Source organism: Marmota monax, unplaced genomic scaffold, assembly GCF_021218885.2.
Source record: "Marmota monax isolate L192 unplaced genomic scaffold, Marmota_monax_Labrador192_F-V1.1 WCK01_AAM20220418_F8-fsc00001, whole genome shotgun sequence".
Lineage (NCBI taxonomy): Eukaryota > Metazoa > Chordata > Mammalia > Rodentia > Sciuridae > Marmota > Marmota monax.
Genome location: NW_026693777.1, coordinates 34,638,609 through 34,663,169, shown reverse-complemented (window position 1 = coordinate 34,663,169; position 24,561 = coordinate 34,638,609). Strand labels below are relative to the sequence as shown.

Genomic DNA, 24,561 nt, shown 5'->3' with positions numbered 1-24,561 from the left:
AAAGTCAGGGACTACTTGAACAAGGTTTACTAGAACCTGTTCATGTTGATTCATGGGGAAACGACTATGCTCTTCCTACCTGGATCTGACAGCATCTCTGAGGCAAGGCATATTACAGTTGTGTTTACTCTTGTTAACTCCATAGAAATTCTACTAGGAACAGGTACGAGGAGAAAATTTGTGGATTCTCTTTTGAAATTTTCAAAAGCTAATGAAGCCATTCTTCCCACCAGGTGTAGCAAGGATCTTTAAAATAAAGGCATGAAAATATTTTAAGAATTATCTTAAAGAAAATCAAAGAAATGAGATGACTTACAAGACACACTTTTCTCTTAGAGCAGATTCTGTTTTCTGAAGTGTGCTTATGTTACATCCATTTATGGGTGGAGATAGTGTCTGCGGAGGTGCTCTCCTTCAGCATGTCCTATATTCACCACCTGAAGCCATCCTTTGGGGGAAATTAACCCATTTTATGCTCAGAACACAAGTATGGAAATAATTACCTGGATAACTCTTCAGGTCTTCTTTATAAGAGTGATTCCAGTGTTGTATCCTCTTGAAGTCAGAAAAGGGAGATAAGTAAAAAATCATGCAAATCAGCCCAATGTTAAAAATCAGTGAATATTTTAAACTTTATTCACTGGGACAATAAGCACAATAAGTTTCATATTATATTCAAATTTTATTTCCAATTGCCAGAGAGGTCATACTCTGAAAGGTGTGATAGTGCCATAACACATGGCAAGATTGTCTGAATTGATAGGGAATCTTGGTCAAATGACGTGATGTGATGTTTATTCTATGATTACATGAGATGCTGACTGTTACATATTGTATGTCAAGTTATTAAGCTGTTTTCAGTTTTTTAAAAAAGGATTTTGATATGAGTTCTAAATATATTTATTTTGACTTCTTAAATTGAAAACCAAATTTATTATAGTACATTGATATGTGAGACAGGGCTCTTATTTAAGATGTACAATTTGATGAGTGTGGATACATGCATACAGCTGTGAAAAGACCACCACTGTCTAAATAGTGACATTTGCCTTAGCCCCCAAAGCTCAGTTGTTCTTAGATAACCTCCTTCCAGACCTTCCATATATCATCCCTTACAGGCAACCTTCAGTCTACAATCTATCATGTGTTAGTGTTTCATGTAAAAAAACTGGAGTAGCATGCACTCTTTTAAAAAATTTTCTTGCTTGGGTGCTGTGACACATGCCTATAATCTCAGTGGCTCAGGAGGCTAATACAGGAGGATTGTGAGTTCAAAGCTAGTCTCAGCAAAATCGAGGCCCTAAACAACTCAGTGAGACCCTGTCTCTAAATAAAATACATAATAGGACTGGGGATGTGGCTCAGAGGTTGAGTGCCCTGGGTTCAATCCTTGGTAACCCCCCCAATTTTTTTCTTTTATTAATCATAATTATTTTTATATTCATCATGCTATTTATATCAATAGAACATTCCTTTTCATTGCCAAATATTTCATTGTACTTAAAAGCCATAACTGTTTTCACATTCATGTCCTGAGGCACATTTGTGTTGTTTCCAGTTTCAGATTATTACAAATAAACCTTCTTTGCTTATCTTTGTACAACTCTGAGTGACTTGAATACTTTCAAAGTTAATGAGACTTTTTTTATGGCCAAGAATATTATCTAACCTGGCAAGTGTTTGTGCATTTCAAAATGGTGTATTCTGAAAAAGCAGCACTCTAAGGTTGTTGGTGGGACTCCAAATTAGAACCATCACCTTGGAAAACAGTATGGAAATTCCTCTAAAGACTACAAATGAAACCACCACATGACCCAGTTGTTCCAATCCTCAATATTTATTCCACACCTAAAATCAGCATATTATAGTGATATAGATTCATCCATGTTTACAGCAGTAATATTCCCACTAACCAAGTCATGGAAACAGTCCAGGTGCCTGTCCAATAAATGAATTTTAAAATGTGGTATATATATACACAATGGAGTTTTACTTAATTATAAAGAATAATAAAATTATGCCATTTGCATGTAAATGGATACCAATGAAGAATATTATGCTAAGTAAAATAAGCAAGACTCAGAAAGTCAAGGAATCACCGAGAAGGATACAACTTGGGTAGTTCTACTGCCACAAGTGAATAATCTGAATCTACTCATTATATAATATTATGTATGTCATATAAAATATTATGAACATTATGAAACATTATATAAAACCTTATAAAACATTATCTGAACTCTGATAGACTCTACAAATTCCATTATTTATCACCATAAAAATATCAAGGAAAAATTGAGGAAATGTTGAAGATTAATACATAATAAAGAGACATGGTGATGCAGTACAATTTGTGGTTCCAGAGGTTTTATTTTGTTTAAAAAACACTATTTAGTTTGTGTTTAATAAAATTGAATGCGTTTATTGATTAGCTATTCATAAAATAGCACTGTGAATTTCATGATTTGGAAATTATGCTGTATTAGGAAATGCACTGAACTAGTCAGCAGTAAAATAGCTTTGAGTCTTTACCTTACTCTCAAGTTTGCAAACAAATATTATTTGTGTCTACTTCTAAAATACATGTATTACATATGAGATTACTTATATGCATATATAAATATGCATATATGTGTATCAGTCAGTATTCTATGGAGAAACAGTGCTGAGAGCCATGGCGGAGTCTGTATGGCCCCTGGCATTTTGACAACAGTATTGGTTGACAGGCCAGGCATTACTATCCCCCTTGGCCGCTACTTTTGAGTGCTCTTGATACTTTGGAGTTCCATGGGGATTCCTGGGGATTTCCAGAGAGTTCCCATTGGTTGGGGAAGTGCAGGAGGAGTGATTTCCAGAGGAGATATTTCCAGTGGCTGGTTCCTGGATGAGCAGCGTGGAGTTTGGGAGAATTCCCAGAGAGCGTGTGTGAAGTGTTTTCTTCCAGTTCAAAAATAAAGTTTGTTCCTGCTTCAGTAGCTTGTGGTTTATGCCCAGCCAGACTGCAGCAATATCTCCTCCGGAAACCCCTCCTCCTGCACTTCCCCAACCAATGGGAACTCTCTCAGGGAATCCCTGGGAACCCCACAAGAACTCCAAAGTAGCTCCAGCACTCAAAAGTAGCCGCCAAGGCTGATAGTAATGCGCTGCCAGTCAACCAATACTGTTGGCAAAATGCCAGGGGCCATACAGACTCGGCCATGGCTCTCAGCAAAACAGAACAAAAGAGATGTGAGTGTATATCTTTTAGAATACTGGCTGGTGGAAAATCTGGCTCTGCAGTTGAAAGTAGGTAATAATCTGTAGCTGTTAGTGAAATTAATTATGTTCTTCCCTGGGTGTTTATACTACAGAAATTTTTACACAGGTTTACATGCAGAGAGGGTATAAAGATATTAATCATGAAAATGCTTGTATTATTAGAAAATTGAAGGTACCTTAGTTATTAATTAAGGCACAGTTGATTAAATTGAGTTTGATTTATATGATGAAAAAATAACACTTTGATCAATGAATTCTCTCTAGAATTACCATATTGATGGGCTTGAGAAGAAAGAAAACTGAATGGCACTTATGCAAGTTAAATCACTACATTGGTAAGCATTATTTGAGGGACAATAGTAAACAATTTTTGAGTAAATGATAATATAGACATAAGAAAGAATTAATTTAGGAAAAAAAGTAAAATATCAAATTCTAGTGCATTTAGATGAGGGTCAATTATGATCTTAGCCTTTTATATACATGTTCAAGGGGTCATGGATGGTCTATTTATTCCAAATTTAGGGGTTCTGTAGGCAATTTTATCAGCTTTCCTAATCTTGTTTTTTCATGGTATAAATGCCAGGAATCCATGGGGGCTACTTTAGTTTTTCTTTGTTCAGAAGACAAACACTAAAGTAATGTTCCTACTTGTTTTTAGAAAGGTGCATGATGTAAATCTGTACACAAACATGAATGAAAGATAAGACAAAAGGTGCAATGTCACCCTTGTTAGCTGTAATTTCTGTTAAGGAAAAAATGCATTCTTATGTCAATTGATATCTGCTTCTGTTCTGTCATAAAAACAACATGTTTGCTCTGTTACAAAATAATCTTTTGACTTGTTAGGATCCCCAAAAATGTAAATGTTTATGTCTAAATCTGTGGGCTCAGAAGAATTCACATAAACTTGACTCTCTTTACTCATATATAGAATTGAGCTGAAAGATCCTTGATTTAAAGTATAGAAATTCAGTTTTTCTCTCTTTTCAGTATCTACTAACTTTCTAAATATAGTTAATGAGCCAAATTTTCTATCACAATACTTATTATAATAAAAAATCAATTTACTAATGCATATCTGAAATAGATTTCAATGAAAATAATTTTCTCTCAATAAAACTATATATATCATAGAAATACAACAATGGGACATTTTGTAAAACTTTAAACATATGATATAAAAATATTTAAAAATCTACAAGGAACCTCCATTTCAGGCCAACCTATTCTGACATGTAATTGAATGTGGGTTTTCCACAAAACCCTTCATCTCCATGGCTGTTGTTTAGAAGGTGTGTATGGAGCTAGTGTGTTGGGTCCTCAGTCTGTTCATGGCTGATTTCATCTCCTGATTCCTCAGTGTGTAAATAATGGGGTTCAGTAAGGGTGTAATGACTGAATAAAACACAGAAAGAAATTTATCCACCGAAAGACTACTGAACGGCCAAGTGTAAATGAAGATGCAGGGCCCAAAGAACAGAGTGACCACAGTGATGTGAGCAGACAGTGTGGACAGAGCTCTGGAGAGCCCACCTGAGGCTCCATGTCTCACAGTTACCAGAATGACAGAGTAGGAAATAAGCAAGAGTGTGAAGCAGATGAAGGACAGGAGGCCACTGTCAGCAATTACCAGCAACTCCAGAACATAGGTCTCAGTGCAGGCAAGCTTTATTACCAGGGGAAGGTCACAAAATATGTCGTCCACTATGTTGGGGCCGCAGAAGGGCAGGGTGACAGTGAAGACCATCTGGCTCATGGTGTGCACCAAGCCAACAGCCCAGGACAGCAGCACAGAGCCCACCAGCACCCTGAGGCTCATGATGGCTGTGTAGTGAAGAGGCTTCCAGATAGCAATGTACCGATCAACCGCCATAACTATGAGAAGAGTCATCTCACTGCCCCCCAAGAAATGGAGGAAGAACATCTGAGCCATACAGCCCCACAAGGAAGTAGTTTTCTTCTCCCTGAGGAAATCTGCCACCATCTTAGGGGTCATGATGGTGGAAAGAGACATGTGGAGAAAGGAGAGGTTTCCAAGGAGGAAGTACATTGGTGTGGAATGAAGGTGAGAGTCAGAGGTCACAGTGATCACAATGAGAAGGTTTCCTGCCATGATTGCTGCATAGGCCAGCAAAAACATGCAAAGGAGAAAATTTCCAGTTCCAGAGTGCTGGTGAGCCCTAGCAAAACAAACTCAGATATCCTAAAGTTGTTCTTCATATGCCTCTAAGATGAAAATCATCTGGAAAAAAACTGATATTTTAATCAGGGATAGTTTTCAGGGTATGGACATTTAAGCAGTAAATGTTGGTTTCTATAGGAAGAGAGAAAATGGATATTTATAAAAAAAATCATTTTAATTAATACAAGTGCCATTAACATTATTGCATGTTTTTCGGCCAGAGAGGCACAGAATATGAGAAATCTATTTTAAAATTTCATACATCATGTTTGCATACATAGATTGTATCTAGATACATTTGTTGTTTCTAGTATGAGTTCATGCATTTATGCTCTTGTGTTCATTTTGTTTGATGAGGAAAAGGAGTCAAATGTCTAATGGTCAAATAAGTGATTTCAAGTGGGATAGAGCATAATCATTGAGTTTTTTGAAACCTAAGTGTTCACTTTTTCCCTCTGTCTGATATATGCAGATGGTACATTTGAATTGAGTTACATACCCAACTCAGCAAATCAGTTCAATGTACTTTCTTCTATTGGTGATGCTATATTCCCTCCTCTGTCTTTCATTGTACAAACATAGACCAATAATTTCACTTATTTCTGAAGACAAACTGAGGTATCTGTCATATGCACTTGCTCCTCTCTAAATAATTATACTCCCCTCCTAAAAAGTTTCTGCATAGTAACATTAGTGTTTTTCAGTATTCAGGTCTGTTTTTGTTATCTTATGGGGCAGGGTGTGATTACTACTTTGGTGTGAGCAAAACTCCTGACCTCTCCTTCCAGTTCTCTGGCTTATTTTCATGAATCTATTGTACTTGACTCCTGGCTGGGATTTGTCCTTTTTCGTCCCTTTATATTCTCTGTGCAGACAATCTCATGACTACCACCAAGCATTCTCCAAGTAGTGTTTGCTTTTTATCCCTCCTAAACACTGACCTTCTCTTCTCTGCAGCCAGTGCTGTCCCCTGGTGTTTCACACCTGAGCAGACTGTCTCTGGACTAATACACTGGCTCTTTAATCCTGACATTTGGATTCTGTTTTCCCACAGCAATCTGATATTGTCAACTCACTTCTATCTTACTTTTTAATTTTGATTTGGATCTTTTGGTCTCCGCTTTCTTTTCTTTTTCTTCTTCTTTCTTTAGAACTACTACTGATACCACCTACAGAGATAAAAAAAAACAATCACACACACAAACACAGATGCAAAGGCACATACTTGTACCATGTCCTGATTTCTGAAGCACCAGAACAAAAGCCAGAAATTTATTCTGACTTTTGAATTAGTAGTTCATCAAATATTCAGAAAACATTGTTTAGCCTATAGTTTTGGAATGAATAATTTTTGCAGAAATAGTGCTTAAATCTCAGTCTGGACCTCAGTATTTATAAGGGAAATATACCTTTAACTCTTTTTAACATTATTTTTTCTGTAAAATTAGTCTAATACACACTCTTTAAATACAAACTATTAAGAAGGTATAAAGCTAACATATTGAGCATCTTTGTGTATTTCATTGACTATATATAAGAATGTGCACTGATGAGATTCTATACTTTAGAATTAGTTTCTTTTTTTGGTAATTATAAGGAAACTCAACCCAAAAGAGACCACAGAAGCACTTCACAACAGACAATCTGTAAGGAATAGTGAGCTTTGATAAAAATATTGTGCTCTATTTATTGCCATTGACATAATCACCTCATTGTCAATTTTATCAAGAATCATTTTGATATCCATCATTAGACCACTCACACAATAATTGAGTCTATATATCAATCTTCACATTATTTTTGAAACTATATAGTCCTCAATCTCAAAAAAATGACAGGTAAAAATCTGGAGACAACACACCAAAATAACTTTTTAATTTACTATGTAAAACTGGAAAATCAAGAAAAGAAAACAGTACCCATTACTCTAGGTTTTTAACACTTTTAGTAATCATATTTGCATATTTTGTAAGCAAAAACTTTATAAATATTTAAGAAGTATGTTTTAAAAGCATATTTAAATATCTTCAGGTCTCATATTCACCTGTCTATAAGTAGATGGAATGAAATCCTTCATTATTCATCATGAAAATTTGTGCATATTATCAGAGATGAAATATTTTCAAAAGTATAAGCATTTTTTACTCCTAGATAAAGTTAAAATAGAAAAAAAAACAGACCTTCCTAACTAAAGCCACTGCTAAACCTAAGATGGAAAATTTAAAGTTTTGAGTAGTATGTGTTATACAAACATGAGTAAACTAAAAAGGTGTGAAATGATAAAATTGGGTCAGAAAATGTTTGGCTTTGCTCTGGCAGAAACTACATCTGAGAATGGGGTAAATGACTTATTATGGTGGGACTGGAGGGGCAAGCTCATTCAATGTCTTTCACATGGGTAAAAACTGGACAATTGACTCACTGTTTTCAACTATAATCTCTTTCTTACAAAACAAAAGCTATGGAGTCTCCAGTGCTGTTTGCCTGTGTTCAGTAGCTAATACGTTTCCACAGAAGCACTTATGTAGAACAATTAGTGTATATGGAAATGTGTAAAAGACAAGTTTTTTTATTAGAATATGTATTATAAGTTTTATATTGATCATGTGGTTTCACTATGTTACCTTTTCATGAAATTGTTAAGTTATAAACAAATAAGATAATACAAAGGTAATATTCATTTAATACTAATAAAATTTGGGGAAAGTGAAAAGTCAAATATACTGGGAAATTATCACTATGAGTATTTTTACTTATTAAAATAATACACTTGCATACTTAATAAAAGAGGCTCCATATTATTAGTGCAAAAGGCTTCATTTTCAAATATTAATAGAGTTAATAAAGTAAGAAAATAAATGTTTTAAAATGCATATATTAGCAGTAGAATTAGACATTTGTATCTATGAAAATATTATATGAACAATCAAGAAAAGAGGTGTAGACTTGAGAAAATTTTTAAAAAATTGATTTGAATTAATTACCTCACATGTATCTATAACTGTTTTGCAATTAAAATAAATAATGAAGGAAACTAAAAACACAGGTAAGTAAATTACTAATAGAGCAAAATGAGTCAATAATTCTCAACTTTCTTGAGATATTATTAGATGAAATGTTAGATTTATTATAGATGGTAACTAAGCCAAGAAAGAACTTAATTCACCATTATTTAGCATGTTGTAAATTATTTTCTCCTTTTGTCTCCTGTAGATTAAACTAATGCAAGTTTATATTCTGAAAATTAAAACTAAGACTATAAAAATGACCCCAAGGATTGGGAGGCTATTTCTCAGAGAGAGTGTAGAGGCTTTTAAATTCCTGTTGCAACCAGATACATTCATCCAGATACTAGTGGATCTAACTTGCCTTTTATTCTTTCCCTCATGATCAGAATAATATGGTTTTCATTCAGTTGCAAGTTCTAGGTAAAATATCTCCTCTTTTACTAAAGCCCATAATTGTAAGGTGTCTTCAGCACTGCTATTAAACCTACCAATTATTCTGAGGAGTCACTCCTTCAAAGACATGTACATAAAAGGGCAGACTGGTGACCCACCCCCAGGGGAAAATATGAAAATAAACATGTTAGTTTTCCCTTGAGTTATGAGCAAGGACTTCTTTCCTATGATTTAAGTGGATCATGAAGTCACCAAGTTTATGAATCATGTGAAATTTCTCTAGAAAGTGGTTTCTCTGGAAAACACTAATTGAAGTTGTTTGATTAATGTACCTTTGGCACATTCACAGAAAATAAACCTGTCATAGATGAGGGACTTGAGGAAATATAATTATTTTAATTTTATTTCATAAATATGAAGGGTAATAATCAGTATAAAAATTGAGTGTTTTATCCAAGTAAAATTTAAAAATATGCCATCTACACTGAGTAAGGCTTATAAAAAAACTCACAATTGACCATTTTTTAATTTTTTTTTAGTTGTAGATGGATATAACTTTAATTACTTATTTATTTTTATGTGGTGCTGAGGATCAAATCCAGTGCCTCAGCATTCTAGTGCCTCTAGCACTGAACCACATCCCTGGCTCTAACCATTTTTTTAACATAGAGAAAAATCTCCTTTTACCATGCAAGATAATTGAGGGTGGGCAGAAGTTCATATTCCTAAATAACTTTTCTTGGCTGACCTTTATTAATTAGTGATAATCAATAAATTAATAGATGTCAGCAGTGAATCATTCCAAAAATTTATAACTTTCATAAGTTCTTAACAATTATGCCAAATTTCATAATGCCTTAAGAACATTAGAAGAATATCATGGAAGTGACTGTAGTATAACTTTATCATACAACTAAGTAATTAACAGATAAAATTCAAGAGGCTAACAATACATGCTACAAGATGATTTCATTTGTTAAATAAATTTTTCTGTTTATTTTTATATGTAATCCCACTGTGATTCTCCAATAATTATAGTTTTCTGGAAAATAATAGAAAGAAATTAAGGTGGAAAACATATTTACAAAAATGCATTCCACGCTCAATTTTAAAACTGAGAGCAGACCCTGCTAACAAATTTCTCACTTTGGTGAAGCCTCAGATTTTTCTTGATAATTATTTGATACACAAAGTTGTATTTATTTATGGGACACCATGAATGTATTAATACATATATACATTGTGTATTGTTCAAATCAGGTTAACATATTTATTCTCCTGAAATACTTACCATTTACCTATGGTGAAAACATTAAAAATCTTTTATTATAGCTTTTAGAATTTTATTCTACATTTTTGCTATGCCAACTCATGCTAGTTTACAATAGCACACCAGAACTTATGTTTCTTATTTAAATGTAACTTTGTACCAGTTGGCCAACCTTTCCCCATTTCTCCATTCCTGTAACTTCCCCAGATCTTGTTAAGCAACATTCAAAACTCCATTTCTATGAGATCGACATTTTTTAAACTAATTTATGAGTGAGATCATGCAGTGTTTTTCTGTGACTGGCTTATTTCACTTAACCTAATATCTTCCAGTTCTATCCCTGTTGTGGCAGATCAGAGATTACATTATTTTTATGGCTGATTAGTATTCCATTGTGTATCTATTCCTCCTTCTTTTTATTCATCATTCCATTAATGGACACATAATTTGATTCCATGTCTTTGGTACTGTAAATAGTGCTTTAGTGAGCATGGGAGCACAGTTGTCTTGTAATGTATTTGTTTCATTTCCTTTGGATATATACCAGCTAGGGGGATCCCTGGATCATATAACAGGTTAATTTTTTTAATGTTTTGAGGAAACTCCACATTGTTTTCCTTATGGATATGCCCATGAACAATGTGGAAATGTTCCCAGTTCTCCACATCTTTACCAGGACCTATTATCTTTTGCCTTTTTGATAATAGCCATTCTTACTGAAATGAATGGGTATCTCACTTGACTTGAACTATCTCTATAATGAAAACTAAATAATTTCAATAAAAAATTAGAGAAGACATACAAAATGGAAAGACATCCTGTGTTCATGAATTGGAAGTATCAATATTGTTAAAATGTCCATATTATTTTAAGCAATCTACAGGTTCATTGGAACTCTTTATCAAAGTATCAATGAAATCCTTCACAAAACTAGAAAAATAATCCTAAAATGCATATGGAACCCCAACAATTCTAAATAGACAAAGCAATGTTGAGAAAAATGACAAATTGTAGACATCACAGTAATTGACTTTAACATATAGTAATTCAAAATAACATGATTTGGACATATAAATAGATACATAAACCAATGGTTCAAAATTAAGAAAATAAAGTAAGCCCACACACTCACATCCATCTGGTCTTTGACAAAGGTGTTCAAAACACATTGGTAAAAGGACATTCTCTTCAATTAATGATGGTGTGAAGACTTTATATCCCTTTGCTGAAGAATAAAACTAGACACTGTCTTTAATCATTATATAAGTAAAAATTGGTTAAATCATTAAATGTATGACCTAAATCTAAGAAGGTAAATGAGGAAGAAAAAATGTGAAATGCTTCAGGACATTGAATTGAACAGAATATTTTAAATAATATCTCCAAAGTACAAGAAAAAAAGCAAAAGTACACTAGTGAACCCAGCCTAATTCATTTTAAGATTGGGAGCCATCTTATCATGAAGTCATGAGAAGTTAATTTCTGTTTTACTATAAATTACTGAGATTTCTAAACTTGTTTGAATTTCTTGCCCATGCTCTGAACTCACTCATGCCTGGGATTCCCTGACCAGGTAACAAGTCTCTCTGAAACCTCAGTGGTGCCTCATAAATTCTTATGTTGGGATCTGAATTTATTCCCTACCTTAAAATATTATGCCATGTAGATCATTAACCTACTATCTGCCTTTGTATTATGCTTGTCAAAATCCTGTTAGCTGTAAATTATCAAGACAACCCCCTTTTGCAATTTTTTCGGCTTTGAAAACTTTTCCTGGAGCGCTGGGGGGCTATTCTCTGACCGTGTTTTGGGAGAGACAGTTGCTGGCCAGCTTTTGTGTACACAATACAAGGTTGCTGTTATTTGATTTAAAACTGAGTCAGTGGTCTTTTTTTGCATTGTGGTTCAACATAGACAATGGGATTACAGCGAACTGAAAGTCTTTTGCATAGCAACACAATCATTAGAGTGAACATGAAGCAAGCCAGAGAGTAAGGTGTATGTTCCTCTTAGTCTTGTTGGAAAGATTTTTACATAGGGTGTCAGTAAAAACTTATGTAGAAGGGCATTATGGTTGGTAGTTTCCTGTTTAATGTAAATGTCAGGTTTGCAGAAAAAAAAAAGCAATACCAAGAAAGACATGTAAATGCCTCTGTCTAGTCTAAAAAAAGATAGAACAAAAAACACTTGTCATGTAAATCTTCAAGCCCCTCCTCCCACTGATATAAAGTTCAAGGAATTTCTAGATTCTTTGTCCAGATAATGTTTTAGGCCATAGTTGCCCTCTGGACCCTTCAGTCAAAAACATCCTTCCTGAAAATTCCTCAGATGTCCAGACTTTCCTGTCCTGTCAAGCAGACAATTTCTAGAATAGGATAAATTATTTCTAAACTATAATCTGACAAGGGATTGCATTCAAAATATATAAGGAACCAAAACAACTCAATGATAATAATAATAATAATCCCATTTAAAAATGTGCTATAAAACTTACCAGACATTTCTCAAAAAAACACATACAAATGGCCATGAGTCCTACAAGGAAATACTCAGTATTGCTAATTGTCAGCAAAACTGGTCATACCCAACTAGACACTAACAATCAGTAGTGCTATAAAAAATAATATATTAAATTTTTATTTGCTCTGAATATATATGCCACTTTTTAGTGTCACATTCCTTTTTGAAGAGGTCATTCTGATACCACTGGTTATTGGTGACAAATCCTGCTTCCTCACATGTTGAAGTTTGAACATTAGAGAAGCAGGCCTAAGAAAGTATATAAAGCAGGGTTTATTTAAAAAGGGGTAACATAGGCTTCTCCTGGGAGGGAAAAGTGGGCCACAGCTGGTATCCTGGTATCCTAAGAAGCTAGGCTTCTCCTCTGTTTATATTCCCTAGGCTTCCTTTGTTCTCCTTCCCTCTACCCTGGTCTGTCTCCTTCCTGAGTACTTGATTAGGCCTGGGAAATCCTTGTTGGGATGGACAAAAGATGGGAACTGGTGGGCTGAAGGCGGAAGGGCAGGATGGTGCAGGTGAGGGCACATTAACAACCTTATAACTCACTGTAGGCAGGGGCAATTCCTGGGACAGGTTACCTTGGCAACAGGTTGGAGCAGGGACAGTTTCTTGATAAGGGTGGAGGAAGGGCTCTGAAGGAATTAACATTTCAATCCTTGGGGGACTGTCTCCAACTTCCCCAACTCACTCAAAATTGGCCTCCTGGATCCAACCTGACTCGAGTTCCCTTTGCCTAATTCTGGCTTCAATTCTAAGAAAGGAAAAAAATCCTTAATAAAGAAATTAGAAATATAGCATGTGCTGAAATTTGGTGTCTAGAGTTGATTAACCAAATAAGGTATCAGACATAGCATTTTTCCAAAATAATGCTAATTTTTTTTGTCCATATTGTGTTTGGAGTTATTTATTTGCTTTTTTTCTTTTATATTGACAAATTGTGGTTGTTTTGGATTATGGGTTAGAAAGTAAGATTATGATTCTTTTATTCAATGTGGAATGATTGAATCAAGCTAATTAACATAAGTACTACTGTAAGTATTTAACATACTTTGTGATGAGAACTTTCAGAATTCACTCTCATAATAATACTAAAATGTATGAAATCTAATTATTAGCTATACTCATGAATCTATGCAATAGATATCAAAAGAAAAATGTCTACCATTCCCCTGATCTGCCAGAGGCTGTGTGCTTTTTGGTTATCAACTCCTCATTTCTCCCACCCTACCCCAGACTTAGTAATCATTATCAAATGTTTTGGAATCTACATACAAGTGGCAATAATTACTGTTTGTTTTTTCTGTTTGGCTTTTTCAATTAGCATGGAACATGACTTACTGTACTTAAGTTTGGTCTGTGGCCAAACTTAAGTACAGTAAAAATACTTTAAAGGAAGAGGATAAGGAAGGAATATATGTAAGTTGGAATTTAGAGGTACATATTCCATCAAATAAAAGATGTCACCCCAGGAAAGTCTCTGGAGGTGTTTTATCTAATTTTAGTTTTTTACTTGCCTTTATAATTCATTATTGTAAAGTTTCAGTAAACTTACTATTCAATTCACTTCATAAATTCAAGTCCAGGCTTATTAGCCAAATTGACAAACCACCTATTCTTTCTGCTTTGCCTTTTGTCAATTTTTTTTTTCATTTTCTGCTTAAGTGGATAGAGCTATATCAAACTTAAAAGTATATAAAATCTTTTTTCTCTTTTTTTTTCTTTCTTTCTTTTTTTTTTTTTTTGTATCAGGGATTGAACCCAGGGGTACTTAATCATTGAGTCACATCCTCAGTGATGAACCAACCAAATTCAATCTTAAGATTGGGAGCCATCTCCTCACAAAGTCATAAAAAGGTAATTTCCATTTTACTATAAATTACTGCGATTTCTAAATTTGTTTGGAATACTTGCCCATGCTCTGAAATCACCCATGCCTAGTTTCCCTGACCAGATAACAACCCTTTCTAAACCAACTTAAAAACTCAATTGAGAATACTACCAGCAGAGTAGAACACTTAGAAGATAGAACATCAGACAATGAAGACAAAGTATTTCAACTTGAAAAGAACATAGACAGCTCCTCAAGACTGTTAAGAAACCATGAGCAGAACATCCAAGAAATGTGGGATAACATAAAGAGACCAAACTTAAGAGTCATTGGGATACAGGAAGGTATAGAGGTCTAATTATCAGCTTTTAAAATGCCTGGGCTTATCCATCTCCTCTTCTGAGTTCACTATACTTAACACAGGTAACTCTGTTAGATCATCTTCCACAGGGTAGGACCAGAAATATATCATTAACAATTTATCTATTGCTTAGAAAACAGTGTGGTACATAATAAATATTTAAAAGCAAAATGTTTCAAAATTGAATTGAATTTTTTAAAAAAGTCATGTTTTTTGGTAGAACATGAAAGGGTAAAGAGACATCATTTTAAATTTTAATTGATTGGATAATTGAAGTCAAGCAAACTTTTGATTTTTTTTTTCCTTAGGGCCTCTCTAAATTACTGAATCTTGCTTTGAACTTCCGATTTGCCTCCTTAGCCTCCTGAGCCACTGGGATTACAGGTGTGTGCCCCAACAAAGAGCAAACGTTTGAAGTATTAATTTCTAAATAAGTTCATATGTTTTATAAGAATGGATAGTTATTTGAACCAGAGAATAAAAAAAATTTCACTAATTTCAATCCTGAACTTTACCAAATAACCTCCACAAAGTTAACATAGAGTGATAAAAAACTTTCTAAACATTGCACGTTAAAAAAACATGATTTAAAAAAAAATAGATGCCTAAAACTGTCTTCTGTGTTATATTAAAAGTGTGCTAGTTTTACATATTAATACATTGAAATATCATACAGTTTTAACATGGAGACATTATGTTTATATATTGCAAACATTTTAGGTCAAGCAGGTACATGAAAAATTGTCGCGACCCCTCGCCGGCAAGGGAAAACACGACACAGGATTCTTCTTTCAGCAGTTTATTCAGGCCTTGATTCATGTATCATCTTCTAGTCACCCCCCCGCCGAGCGCCCAAGCACAGCCTAATAAAGCCTCCCGCATACCAATCCCAAGCTGCCACGTGGATCTCTCTCATAAGGTGGGAAGGGATTGCGTGCCAACTCTCCAAAAAAGGAGTTGTTTATCACAGGCCACAGTGGAAGCCGGCGCCATCTTCTAATGGCGGCCACGGTCTATTAGAACAGCTCACGACAGTTCCCCCTTCTATTTTATATAACAATGCAGGCGAAAGTAGAGGTCCTATCCCACTGTGCAGAAGTGGCTGCAGTGTATGGTTCAGTCCTAAGGAGGGCCCTTCCCTAGACCTGGTCCCATATCAGCTGACGCCTTTTTTCGTAGGGCGGGGCATGGACATCAAACCCGCATGCAATAGGACATGCTTTCCTTGAGGTCCGTTGAGGGATCACTCAAGTGCAGTGCCTTGCCTCGCATCCTGCATCGTGATGACGGCAAGAAGTAGGATAACACAAGTAGCCTGGTAGTAATGACAAAATTTAAGTTGGCAACACCATCCCCAAGCCCTAGAGGAAGGTATAGATTCTATAGCAGAGAAGAAATACCAGTCCTGAAACCCATCTGCGTGCAATGGTAACAACACCTGCAGAGTGCAAGGGCTATTCAGCACTGGGAGAGAATAAGAGGACATGCCAATCCCAGTGCAATGTGAAACTAACTTGGGGTGCAATGGCCATGCCCAGAAATCACTGTTTAAGATGTGCAAGCCAGATTTGTGGAGAAATGCCATTTTCTAAGGCCGCAAGAGCCTGTACAATCATAGCCTTCTCTTGCGCATGGTGAGTTTTAAGGCGACAGAGAAGCCACAAACAAAGCACAACACCGAAGCAACACATAGCACCAAAAATGCCCACTCCCACCCATTCCTTAAAAAAGGAAAAGGCAGAGGATAGCCAACTGGTGAATTGACCCAAAGTCACTGGTTCGACACAGGTGCTATTCAAAACAGCAATCTGTTAGTTGAGACTGGATCAAGTTTTCTGCTTCCATGGACCAGGTTCTGGATAGATACTCCCCTATGATGCGGGAGGCATTTCTGGAATCATTAAATCTGACAGAGGTTATACATAAATGTGCACGTTGATCAATACAACCCAAATGTACTAGGTCAGACAATTCCTCAACTTGAGCTTGAAGCAGATCTATCCTTTGATTAGCAGCTAGAATCCCAGATAAAATGTGTTGATTAATTCTACTTTGAGATTCAAGTATGGTGGATGTTTGTTGAATAACCTGATTAATAGTGGCAGCAGTTTGTACTTGGCTGGCCATGGCTACTCCAGCTGAAACTGCTACAGCAGCAGACACTGCCACAGCTGTCACTATAGCTGCCGTAATTCCAAAATCTCTACAGGCTCTAATCAGTTCAACAATAGGAAAAGACTCTGGATCTGCAGTAACCGGGATCGGGGCAAAGGTTGGAATTTTCATAACCACTGCCGTAGTCCAGGATCCATTCCAACACTCAGACAAATAACAGGTAATATTAGAGCAATTAAGCATCCCCTGTAATGTATCATTAGCCAAAAGAAACAGGAACGGAGATTGGAGACAGACTGCTGCGGAGGGTAATGTAGCATTAGATAATTGTGAATTATTTGCAGAAATTTTAAGCCTCCTACCTCGCTCCGAGTCTTGGGTACTGCCAGAAACATTAAACAGCCAACTTTGGACTCCTAATATTTCCCTGGGGAAACACAAGCGTGGACTAGACTAGCCCAATCTGAGGGAGTCATGCAAAATCTAGTAAGTCCCTCCACCTGAGTGAGAGTGAAAGCGGCATCTATGCCATAAGTGCGGACAGATTCTGCCAAGGTTTTAATTATCTTAAAGTCTAAAGGCTCATGATATCTTCCCCTGTTATTGTCCTGAAATACAGGGTATGCAAGTCCCATATCTGTATTAACTGTCCTCCAAACTTGTGCATGAAAAGATCTCCCGGAACCTTGGCTCCCCCCCACATACGGAGGTGGGGCAATCGGCACCATATCTTCTTCTAGATATTCTACCTCCTCCTCCTCAGAGTTTTGTTGACCGATGTTAACTCCCTTCCCCTTCTTACAGTAGGCCTGCGTGCCCTGTGTCTCCTTTTTCTTCTTTTTCATTTTTATCTTATGTAGTTGTTGTAACAATATATCAAGGTCCTCAGAACTCTCTGAGTCGCTTGTGTTCTCAGGCGTTTTTAATTCGGTCAAGTCTGGGTAGAGCCTTCTCCTATTTTTATCTTCAGGCTCTTTTGCCTTCTCACTACTGTTACTTTTAATACTCTCTGCCACTTCACTACATGATCCTTCAGATTTTTCCTCATGCAGTTGCTCAAGAATAGCTTGACCCTCACTCACAGCTTCCTGGCATTTACCATCTGTTATACATCCTCTAACTAACTTCCAAAGTGGTATAACGCCACCCTCTAAGGTGCCTTGCTCAGGAGCGAAATCTAGATCTTTCCCTAATTTGTCCCAGCTAGGAATCGTAAGACTCCCTGAAAAAGCAAACCAAGGAGCCGCTATATCAGCTTCTCTTAAAAACATCTGCAAAGTACTCTGCTTTATCTTAAGTCCTTTTGAATGTAACAACCCATCTAGGGCCAACAAAATTGGGCTTGAAGAAGCAACGCCCATAATGTTTTTAGAGCTATAAAGAAAGTGAAAGTACAAAAATCCCCGCTCTCTTCCTTTTACAGGGGAGCGTTCCGTTCTATGAATTCCCCGCTCTCTTCCTTTTACAGGGGAGCATCCCTTTTTCACACTCTCTCTCTATTTACAGAGAGAGCGCCCCGCTATTTGCTTGCGGATTCCCACTTTACCTGGGAACTTACCGGTGCACCACCCTGACTGCTGAAAGTTCTGGATCCTGGGTTCGAGGAATATAATTCCCCGTACGGGCCACCAATTGTCGCGACCCCTCGCCGGCAAGGGAAAACACGACACAGGATTCTTCTTTCAGCAGTTTATTCAGGCCTTGATTCATGTATCATCTTCTAGTCACCCCCCCCCGCCGAGTGCCCAAGCACAGCCTAATAAAGCCTCCCGCATACCAATCCCAAGCTGCCACGTGGATCTCTCTCATAAGGTGGGAAGGGATTGCGTGCCAACTCTCCAAAAAAGGAGTTGTTTATCACAGGCCACAGTGGAAGCCGGCGCCATCTTCTAATGGCGGCCACGGTCTATTAGAACAGCTCACCACAAAAAATATATTCATATCTAGGCATTATGTCTGTATTATGAACATTTCCATTTAAATCTTAAAGAAAAATATCGTAAAAATTCCAGTACTTTGGAGAGAATAATATTGATAATATTTTACATTTTAATTTTAATTATTTGAACAAGTATACAATAATGAAAACCTAAAAAATAGCAGAAGAAATACACAAAAATTAGAGATCACAAGCAATATTTACCTGTCCAGAGAGAAAACACTATTCTGACTGCACAGTCTCTTAATGGCTCCCTTCATTTCCTGATTCCTCAGAGTATAAATCATTGGATTAAGAAAGGGGGTAATTATAGTGTAAAACACAGACAGAAACTTATCTACAGAATAACTATTGAATGGAAAAGAATAGATGAAGATAGCAGGGCCAAAGAAGAGGATCACTACAGTGATGTGAGCAGAGAGTGTGGACACAGCCTTGGAGGAGGCCCTGGAGGAGTGCTGCCAGAGGGTGACGAACATGATGATGTAGGATATGACCAAGAGGATGAAGCAGACCAGGGACAGGAGCCCACTGTCCACAATCACCAGGAGCTCCAGGATATAGGTGTCAGTGCAGGCCAGCTTGATGACCAGAGGGAGGTCACAGAAGATGCTGTCCACAACATTGGGACCACAGAAAGGTAAACCTACCATGAAAACTATTTGGCTTGTGGTATGAATGAATCCAACCACCCATGACAGCACCATAAACCCAATGAGCATCCTGCGGTTCATGATGGTCTGGTAGTGCAAGGGCTTGCATATGGCCACATACCTGTCAATGGCCATAGCTATCAAGAGAGACATCTCACCACCCCCAAAGAAGTGCATAAAGTACATCTGGACCATGCAGCCCCACAATGAGATGGTTTTGCGTTTTCTGAGGAAGTCTGCAATCACTTTTGGAGTTGCAGCAGAGGAAAAACATAGGTCAAAAAATGATAGATTTGCCAGAAGGAAGTACATGGGTGAGTGAAGATGGTTATCAAATATCACAGAGATTACAATGAGAAGGTTCCCCACTACAATGGCTACATAGACAAGAATGAAGATGGCAAGGAAAAGTAACTGAAGTTCTTGAGAAATGGAAAGTCCCAGCAAGATGAATTCAGAAATACTTGAATTTTTGTTTAGGATAGCCATTTATCAATTTTCATGAGATTCTTAGATGTCATCTGGAAGGTGGAAAAAAACATAAAAAATGACAGGGACTAACAAGACACCAAGACTTATCTTTACTTAAACATCTTATTTGTTATTTAGGAAGCCAACCCTATTGGTAAGGTGACTGCTTTGTAGGTGTTCCTTGGTATTTTGTAGTCTGAGATATTTCACAGGGTAGAAAGTGAGTAGAAACTGTGGTGGATACCACTCCACATAGATCAAATTTGTCCTTTGGTTAATATGAGACAAAGTCAGAAGAACATGCTTAAACCTTGTCTGTTTTCATGTTCAGTTCCAGGCAGACTGTGAATGAATGCTTAGTTTAAAATGATACAGGACGCGTTTGAGAAGAATCAGAGGAATACATTTTTATATATGTAATCCTACAATATTCCTTTAACTTACCCTTTTTAAATTTTTGTTATATTTTTTAAAGTTTTCCTTTTTCCTGAATTCAAAAATAGGAACATAATCAAATCACAATTTTCATATAGATATGTTATCTATTTTACCTTCAAATAATGAGGAAACCATTGATTACTACTTTTATTACTGCTAAATAAAGCTGAATTTTCCACCTCTATAGTTTTATAAGAAGAAAGGAAATTGTAAAAAAAAAAATCTACAATATGCACTATAGTTCCATGGAGAGAACTAATAACTTGCTATCCCCGTATTGTTGATATAAAGAAAAACTTTGATAGAGTTACAGTAAATTGAGATCAAACCATATTGCTGTGAAAGATTAAGGTCTTAGACTGAAACACTCTGATTCTTAAAAGTATATTAGCTTATCCCACATATTCCTAGCTCTTTAGTTTGTGTATCCAGTAAAGTAAGTGTATGTTGTCTGTTCTTCTTATGCAATTGTTGTAAAATTGGATTAAAGACCATTTGTATCTGATATCCCTGTTTAACACGTTTTTCCATGTCGTGTTTGCAAAGAAAAAGAAAAATCATGGTCATTAAGACCAGAATGTAGTGAAGTTGACTCCAATAGTCCTGTTAAAATTTTCTCCAACAAGGAAGTTAAAGAGTGAGACAAATCATTAAAGTTTGCTAAGTTAAACCCAAAACAGATATAAAGTATAAGATGTGTACTTTCACCTATGTGATATCTATTGGTACTTGTTCTCTTTGTACCAACTATTAGCACAATGATTTTATTTTAACTTTCTTAAGATTTCAACATTTTCTGGCATGGATATAAATAATAAACATTGTGTTACTAACTGAGGAGGACTCAGCTAAGCTAAATGAATTTAAAAACATATGAACACTTACATTTAAGAGACCAGGTCAATGAACAACCTATATCAGTCCAATTAGTTCAGGGCATTCCTCTTTTGGCCCCTGGTTGCTCTGTTTCCCGAGTCTCATTCTTATTGTTGCTCAGCTGTATACCTTTACTCTGTCCGGGTCTAGACACAAACCTAATGAAATATCAAAAATTAAATCAAATGCATGTATGCTTTTAGACATTTTAACCTTTAAAACACAGTTTAGATTTGTAGAGTATCATAATTTTTGCTACTGAAATGAACATTTAACCATGTATATTTTTCCATGATAGTTAATATCATGAGGCAAATATTGTATCATTAAAAATGACCTGCATTCTAACCATTTTTTAAACCATGTTTGTGAAACCACCTTTAAAGTAGCTTGAGAACTTCTAAAGTAATAGAATTTGAAAACAGAAATCTTTAAATAGTTCTTTCTCATAGCTGAGAATTTTTACTCTGCTTTGTGCTCTTATACTAAGACAATTGTGTTCTTTGAATTATACCTTCTGCAGTTTTTTATAATTAAGTATGCAAGTAAGTTAATTTGCAGGTGCAAATGGATCTGGCAAAGATCAAGTCCTAGACTTGATCTTTCTTCATATTCTTGACAGCTTAATATGTTTTTCAAAAATATATTTTTAGTTGTAGGTGGACAAAATATCTTAATTTTTTTAATTTACTTTCTTGGGTGGGGCTGAGGATCAAACTCAGTGTCTTACACATGCCAGGCAAGTGCTCTACCACTGAGCTACAACCCCAGCCCCTTAACAGGGTTTAAAATGTTGGGCATTTTTAGATTGTTGTCATAGGAAAATTAAAGTTCTTCATGTATTCCTCTCTATCATTTTTTTTAATTTTTCAAAATCTGTGCATTGTAATTACACATAACATTGGGATTCGTTATACCATAGAAATATATATGTATATATATATATATATATATATATATATATATATATATATATATATAACTCAGTTTAATAAATGTAATGATAGCATCAATATTTTATGTATGGTAATATATTATGATTTTTTAAGCTATGGATCAGTCATTTTATCTTTGTGGTTTTATTATTTATCTCTCTTGAAATGATGTATCCCTAAAGACAACAAAGTTACTTTCTCTATATCATATAATTATCCAAAAAATAAAATAATTCAATATAATCAGTATCGCTGAATAAGTCAAACATACATAGATCTCTCATCTCTAAAAGCAAGACTTATTTGGTCTGAATTGATAATTTCTCAATTCCACATACACATTGTTATGATGATTTTCATATTTTTCTCCTTATTTTAGCAAGATAAAATTCATTTCATTTGAATTTCCTCATTTCATCTCTTCTATAAGTCCTGATTTCAGCATTTTAATCTTTCTTATTTATGGACATATTTAACACTGCACATAGTGTGATAGATGTAGTAAGCAGGTTGAGTCACATAGATGAGGATTTTGTAACTTACCAGTTTGAAGTTGGACTGCAAAGGAGAATCATTATGAAATCGGGATGCTCAATCTTCATCATCTTTATTTTCTACTCTGGACTTGCAAAGGGCAACAGTATATAAATGTATACCTGGATAGAAGGCATGAAGGAGGAATCTCATTTGATTGCCATTAGATTCCTCAGAGAATGGCAGTAAGAAAGCAATGGGGATTGTTAAAATAGACCATTCGACATTACAGAAAATGAGACACCATTTCTCCCCTATCAAATTGGTAATTCACTAAAGGCAAAAATCAATACTCAGGGGGTGTTGGAAAAGTATCACTTGAGGCAAATAATAAGATTTTTGTATGGTGGCTATTATTTTATTTTTTACAATAAGTATCAATAATTGTTACACTAATACTAGATAAATGATTTCTTATAGATTATTTTCATTCTAAATTTTATCAAAAGTGAATTTTTCACATTTAAACTAATTTTTCTGAAATTTATAAATAAATAACTTATAAATTAATGAGGTATCTTTTCATTACTGTAATTAATTGATTCCTCTAAAATTATGCAATATTTACTTTATAATTTTTTAAATTTACTGATAGACAAGGATCTTCTTTGAGTTTATCAATTTTCTTCTATTTTTGGTCTATTTCAATCTTTCTTTCTTTCTTTTCTTTTCTTTCTTTTTTTAAAATAAACTACCATGTATTTCATTCTTAGTCATTGTATTTCAGAGCAAATGTCAACATCAGGAAACTTCAATGCTCACATATTGATCTAGTCATTTAAATTTTTCTTATATATCTCAGTATTTCTTAATGAATAAAGTTATTTTTATATGTCATTTCTTAAGATTTTCAATCGTTATAGCATTAGACTTACAATAAGTGAAGGGAAAATGAACAACTGAAAAATTGAGTTTTTCATCCGGAAAACATTTTATTGGTTTTGAAATACTTATCTTCTTTATACTTCACAGAAGTTTTGTCATTATAGTTTTCTCATAAATAAAATTTGGTATATTTTTATTCTGTTGTTATATTTAATGCTATTCCTTAACATAATTTATGTTATCTGCAAATGCAATTATTCATATACTTAAGGGTTAAGTACAAAAAATTATAAAAATCTCTCTCTCCTTTTCTGTGGGGTGGGCATGAGTTCTTACTATTTTGCCCTGGGTGCTCTCCAATTTCTGAGCTCAAGTGATCCTCTTGCTTATAGAGTGGCTAGAATTTCAGGCATATGCTACCATGTGAGTAAGTATCAAAAAGTCCAATGGGTCATTGTGTTTTTATGTTAAATATAAAGCAATCTACAAATATTAAAATACCTTTCACTTTATTTTCTCATTGCTTTATTCAATTAACTGGAAGTTATAGAAAACAAATTGAATAACTGTGATGGTTAATTCTTTATGGCAGAAATTGCTAGTTTTCCAATCATGATTTGTCCTTCTTCCTTGATAATTGAAACCAATTTATTTGGAATCAATGAACTATAGACTTTGGTGTGGTCTCAAACCCTCTCCCCAAAGAGCCATGTATCCAGTTAGACCAATCACAGCACTTCCATTTTCTCACAAGAGACCAGGTTAGCAATGCACATAGACCATGTGTCAGAGTTATACTGCTGAGTGCCTCCTTGCCAATCCCCCCTTAGTAACAGACATCTGAATTCATTTAGAACATATTTTACCATGTTCCTTGGAATTAAAAATGGCAGATTACTTGAAAGCAATATTTTTGAGTGGCTATTTAGTGAAACTTCATTATAGGGCCTGG

The 24,561-nt window shown here is 35.3% G+C and overlaps 1 protein-coding gene and 1 pseudogene across 1 annotated transcript; both read right to left on the bottom strand.

The window, feature by feature from the left end:
- Positions 1 to 4,546: 4,546 nt before the first annotated feature.
- Positions 4,547 to 5,481, bottom strand: LOC124104031 (olfactory receptor 4K13-like; annotated as a pseudogene).
- Positions 5,482 to 19,077: 13,596 nt separating this feature from the next.
- LOC124104029 (olfactory receptor 4K13-like) lies at positions 19,078 to 20,019 on the bottom strand. Its single transcript, XM_046460705.1, has one exon. The coding sequence runs from the start codon at positions 20,017 to 20,019 to the stop codon at positions 19,078 to 19,080; it is 942 nt and encodes a 313-aa protein (XP_046316661.1).
- Between the last annotated feature and the right edge of the window lie 4,542 nt (positions 20,020 to 24,561).